We start from the raw sequence: 6000 nt of genomic DNA on the forward strand, positions 1-6000 counted from the left end.
GTGCTCGGGAAGGGCTCTCCATGGACCAGCGCGTGGAGTACGGTCCTGGTCCTTAGGTGCCACAGGTGACTCTGGCCACAGATACCCCTACTGCAGCCATTTCTGATTGTACCCTTGTGAAAAGTTTGATTTTGTCAGTTCCAGAAAGAAATTCCAACCCAATGCCCTGAGATTCCTGGCACAAGCCTAGGGGTCGACTGGCATCTTGATTTCTCTTACTTTTTAAGTTCTAAATGCTAAGTACTGATCTTGCCAGCCTTGAGGTGCAGAAGAGACAAAAAGACAAGACAGACAGACAACCTGCGGGAGGGGGTTAGCCTTTTGGCCAGGCCAGCTCTGGGGGGGGGGTGTCCAGACCCTCTTGCCTGCAAAAGCCTTTTGGCCAGGCCAGCTCTGGGGGGGGGGTGTCCAGACCCTCTTGCCTGCAAAGCCCAGACACCTTGCTCAGCCTTCCCTGGGTCTCTGTTGCCACCAGTACCTGCCCAGCGGCCTCTTGATCTCCTCATCTGCTCTGTGCTGCCAGCCACGTGCCTGCTCATCACACGACCCCGTGAATCTCATCTGGAAGCATCCCTCCATCTCACACCCCCAGGGTCCCAACCACTCTCTGTACACTCTCCATCACCCACCCTGAATCCACTTGCATGCTTGGTCCCCACAAGCTGTGGGGCCACTGATGACCATGCACCTCCAGGCAGAGCTGGGCTAATGCTCCAGCCCAGGTTTTCTGTGTTGGTGGGGCCAGCGTGTGGGAGCCAGGGGGCCAAAGAGGAGGCGAGAGGCCACAAAGGGCTGACATGGAGCAGAGGGATTCAGGTATGGTCCTATACTCATGAAGTATTTCTGTTACTGTGATGCGGGCACCAGGCTGAGAGAGCACCAGGGAGTCCCTCAGAGGGAACTTGTCTGAATCTGAGCCACCCAGGGGAAGGGAGAAGGCTGGAGACCGGCCACACACCGCTCTATAGCATGGCCTCTGTGCTCAGGAGCTCACGTCCAGCAGGGACCAGGAGGGGCCAGGCAGCAAGAGAGAGGCCCTGCTGGGAAAGAGTGGCTGGTGCGCAGGCTCTCCTTCTTTGCAGTGGACAGTGGTCAAGTCAGATGGGAAATCCAGGCAGCAGTAAGGTGCAGGTCCCAAGGGAAGGACAGCGGGTGAGAGCTGTGAAGGAGGTAGGAGGTGGCTGGCAGGAGTGGAGGGCAGAGAAACTTGAAAGATGAGGAGTCCCTAGCCTGCTAAGACTGGCTCGAACCCTGGGGGGGAGAGACAGACCAGGCTGGCCTCCAGGGGCCTGTCTGGGGACATGATAAGATGCCGTCAGTACAAACGTGGGAAGGAGGAGGTGCTCACACACCTCTCGGACCCATCAGTGCCTGTGGATATTGTTCTCCAATTCAGACCATGTCCTCTTAGCCCCATCGCCTGTCGGTGGTTATGCAGGCTCTCCTGACGAAGTATAGCTCCACGAGAGGAGAACTGGATAGGCGGGTGACGGGGACAGTGGCATGCCTCTGTGCAGTGCGTGTTGCTGTAGGGCCACACCTTGGTCGGGTCCCCTCCTCTGGCTCCCCTCTGTCACTTGAAGAGCCTAGCGTGGACCTTCCTGGAGACCCACCCAGCTCTGACTGCTCTGGTCTTGCTGAGGCTGGGAGTTTCTCTGGGCTCACTTCACCTTTGTCTTGGGACCTCGGAGCATCACATGGAGCGTTAAAGACAAAGCCCCCTGAGCAGGTCTGGAGGTGGGCAGCCCTTCACATTCCCACAGGGCTGCCTGCAGCGATGGCTGCAGTGACACCTTCTCCCTGCCCCCGCCCCCAAGAGCAACACCAGCTTCAAAGCCTCGTGGGTCCTGAGCGGTTTCCCTGCTGTGCTTCTCCAGGTGAGGAGGTCCCAGCCATAGGCACTGTGCGCGCGGTGCTGGGGAGGGGCAGGGAGAGAGCCATGGGCTAGCTGCTTTGTTTTAGGGAGGGACGGTGAAACAAAACAGCCAATTAGGGAGGCTGAGGGTGAAGGTGAGAAGCTATAAAGAAAGCCCCCGAACACCTCTGCGGCTCACCACAGCCCACCCAACAGCGGCCAAGACGGCCCTTCCTCTCCCTGGGAAATGATCCATCTGGCCCAGAGTGGGAAGCAGAAAGGACCAGGCACTGGAAGTTTGGCCAGGTAGAAGGTGCAGATGAAAGAGCGCCTTCCTGAGGCAGCTGGATTGTGACACTGTGACACTGCTGGCCGTGGTCACCGAGACACTTCCTTTGGGAGCCCTCCTCTCTGTGTGCTCATGCCCAGCTGTGGGGTCCAGCCGGCCTGGGGCAGGGGATGGAAAAGGAGGAGGACTCTATCTTGTCGCCCTCCACAACGGGGGCGGGGAACCTCCTCTCAGGAAGCAGAATCGCTAAGTGTGAGAATCCCACTGAGAACAAAGTGGGAGTGTGGCCCGGTGGAGAGGTGGCCTCCCACCTACCCCTGTCGTAGGGGGCGGGCTTCTATGCCACCCGCTGCCTCCCGGGGCAAAAGGGCTGCCCAAGACCCTTGAGTGGGGGGGGGGCACCCCTCCAGACTCACCTGGAGAATACCAGGTGAGCCTGAGGGTCTCTGAGAGTCCATCTGGGATGGAATCCATTCAGCTCAGGTGAGAAGGGTCATAAACCTGTGTTGGGGTGGGTGGTCAAGGCGAGGGACCCTCAGGACCGCCGGGGCAAGGATTCCAGGTCGCAGGGCAGCCTGGAGGCTGGCGACGACTCCCTTCTCCCTGGGAGGAGCGCGGGGGCGAAGCCTTTCCTCCTGCGCGCAGGAATGCGGCGGCGGCGGCGGGTTCTAATTAGAAGCCTGGCGCAGGAGCGGGCAGCCCGCGGGGCTCTCCTGGACGCGCTGCCCCTGGCTCCCCGCGGCCGGGGGGGACGCGCGTCAGTGTCCCCGCGCCTCAGGGCGCGCGCCGCGGCAGCCGGCGCCCGGGAGGCCACCCGGCGCCGCAGGTGCCACGCTGGGATGCAGAGCGAGCAGGGCTCTCCGAAGCGGATCTGGTTTCCGCTGCTAACCCTGCAGCCTCTCCAGGCCGCTTCGGAGACCCCAGCGGCCCAGCCTCCCTCCCCGCCCTGCTGCGCTGGTCCCGCGTCCCCACCTCAGGCTCCCCGGCTCCTCTCTTGAACCATCTCGAAGAGAGAAATTATTATCGGATTAGATGTACTCGGGCTCGCTCGGTCTCCCCGCTTCCCTTCGGCGTAATTATTATAATTCTAGGCAAGCCGTCGGAGGGTTGTTCCTGGGTTGCGGGGAGAGTGTGAATGTTTGTGGGGAGGCTTCCGTCCAACTGGGTCTCACCAGCGGCGCTTCCCAGACCCTTGGCGCATCCCTCCCACTCGTGTTCCTCGGTTCTGGGCATCTGAAAGCGTCCCGGCGTCCGAGCTAGGATGACCCTGGCAGATGGCGAGCGAGCCCTGGGTAATCGCCGTGGGGAAGGGTCGCCCCTACTCCCCTCCCTTTAGGATAGGTGCAGCAGAGACTGGAGACAGGAGGACGCAGACCTTGCTTTTGGCTTATCTGCACTTCCATCCCCAAGTCGAGGAGGGTCTCACAGCAGTGCCTTGAATGGAATGGATCAGACAGCACGCTTCCCTCTGATTGGAAGCCCCGGAGCCTCTCACTCGCTCTAAACCCATTGCTCTATCCCCATCTCCAGCAGCCCTCTATTGCTAGGCAGATGCAGGCAGCGGGCTCACAGAGAGCGTCCCTGGGGACCCCCACACCCACAGAGGCGGGTGGCGTGCAAGGCTCAGAGCTGGCTCCAGTGCGCCCGCCGCCCGTTCCCCGCCACTCCCCGCCGGGTCCCGGGCTGTCTTTACGTAACTGCACTGCTCCGAGCTGTTCAGTCTTGTCTCACTGATTTTGTTTTAAAGTGTGTGTGTGTGTGTGTGTGTGTGTGTGTGTCAGAGAGAGAGAGAGACAGAGAGAGAGAGAGAGAGAGACAGAGACAGAGAGAGAGAGACCCTAAAGGAGTCTCTGGAGATTCTCCCTCTTCCCGGAGCTGCTTCCCGCTTGCCCTCTTCCCTCGCCCGTCGCCTGGGCGTTAGTGCCGTCTACACTGACCCTCTTTTCGCCTCTGTCCGATTCCCGACGCCCATGCCGGGACAGCTGGAACCTTCTCCGCTTCCTATACCCAGGGCGGGTCATTGCCCCCAGAACTCCGATACGCACTGACGGAACAGGTCCCAGTGGAGACAAGGTAGAACCCGCCCGCTATCCTCGCGCGGACCGTCCGCAGGGGCCCTGTCCGAAGGGACGGCTGCTCTGGGGCAGCACCCGGGCCAGCGCGAACTCGAGGAGGCTCACTCACCACCAGATAGGGTAGCTGCCCAGCGCCTGCTTCAGGCTGCAAAGCACTAAGAAGTATCCGAGCGGAGCCATTGCCGGGCGGGCCGGGCCCAGGGAGCTGCAGAAGCGGCGGCGGCACTGGGCCCTCCTGTGGCCGCGGGGTGCGCGGGGTGCACGGGTGTGCACGGGTGTGCACCGGTGCGCGGGCTCCGAGGGCGGCGCTGCGCCAGGTGGGCAGGCGGCCGGGCGGCGGGCCGAGGCCCGGGGCGGCGCGGGGCGGCGGGGGCGGGGCAGCGCCGCGGGGGGCGCCCGCCGGGGCTGGGGTGGGGTGGGGCGGGGCGGGCAGGGGGCGGGCGCGGCCCTGGGCGTTGGAGCCTTGAGGCGCCGGCCCCTCCTGTGGCCGTAGGTGCGCGGGTGCCAGGGTGAGTGGGAGCGCGCGGGACGCAGGGGTGCTGAGGGTGTGTGCGGGGTGCAGGAATGTCCGGATGTATAGGGCGAGGTGCTGAGCTGTGCTCGGGTCACTGGGGTGCTACGGATGTGCGGATGCAGTCGGCGTGCCGAGAGTGCTGGGGTGCCCAGGTGGGCGCGGGGTACTGGAGTGTGTGCGTAAGCCGGCTGGAACCTTCTTCGACCTACGCCGCGCCCGCCGGGATTCGGTGCTGTGTAGTCCCCAGGCGCCCCCTTGTAGCACCTGGACCGCGCCCCGCGGGATTCCTGGGCCGCTTCCTGGATTTCCCGCCCGGCGCGCCTTTCGCTCATGGTGGGACACATAGTCCCCCACTGGTTCCTGCTCAGCCGCACCCTCTCTCGCTTTCACAGTGGTGGGCCTGCTCCCTCATCCACCACCTTGTCCAGGGAAATGTTTGTTTGGGGCAGATCCCTTGGGTTGCTCCTTGCAACTCTGCCTGCAGCCTCATCCCATGAGCAGCATCCTCCGGGCTAGGGGCTGTGTGGGCGATCTGGGTGCAGCCCGGCCTCTGCAGGTCCCTTAGGAAATCGGGTTGTTTGGCCCAGAGAAGCCTCTGGGGTAGAGTCGGGTGAGGCACAGCAGTTGGTCACTGGGGCTGTCCTGCCTGCTTAGGGCCGTGACCTCTTCAGGAGAGACTTCCTGACAATTTAGGTAATTTTGCTGATGGACAGGGAGAGTGACTTGCTCAAGGTAATAGAGGACTGGACTGCTCCTCAGTGTCAAGTCCATTTGCATGCTCAGAGTAGCCCAGGAAGACTGGGGAGTTTTGTAATTTGGGAAGGGGAAAACCCAAACCTCCCTGGGGCAGCTGACAGGGTGACAGTTCAGGGGGCCTCTGCACCAGCCCTGGTCCTCATCACAGCAAAGCTGTGACATAACTTGGCAGAATTCTTATCAGCATTTTGAATTGAGAGAGAGAAGCTCAAGGGTTTGCCATCAAGGGCAGCAATGCAGCCAGAGAGGACAATTTGGGCTCCCTAATGCTGTGGATGCTCCCCAGAGCCCTGGGCCTGAGCCTTACCTCCCTGTGTGGTTTGCAGAGTGTCATGTGGGGGTCCTCGGAGGTCGTGGGCACAGGGCTGGTTCTCACAGGAGTTGGCTCAGTGGTCCCCCTAGGGTTAGCACGACTTGGAGAACCAGAGGCAGTCCACACCCCACAGTGGCCGCTCCCTGCCCTTCTCCACCTTGGTTTCCTACCTGCATGGGAGCCAGTGGGGTTGGAAAT

The 6000-nt window shown here is 62.0% G+C and overlaps 1 protein-coding gene across 1 annotated transcript in view; it reads right to left on the reverse strand.

The window, feature by feature from the left end:
• Window positions 1–4512, reverse strand: part of Wnt3a (Wnt family member 3A) — a 44287-nt gene extending 39775 nt beyond the window's left edge. Inside the window, 1 exon segment of the mRNA XM_047537977.1 lies at window positions 4329–4512. Coding sequence (XP_047393933.1) covers window positions 4329–4399 — 71 coding nt within the window. The 5' untranslated portion in view covers window positions 4400–4512.
• Between the last annotated feature and the right edge of the window lie 1488 nt (window positions 4513–6000).

This window comes from Sciurus carolinensis, unplaced genomic scaffold, assembly GCF_902686445.1.
Source record: "Sciurus carolinensis unplaced genomic scaffold, mSciCar1.2, whole genome shotgun sequence".
Lineage (NCBI taxonomy): Eukaryota > Metazoa > Chordata > Mammalia > Rodentia > Sciuridae > Sciurus > Sciurus carolinensis.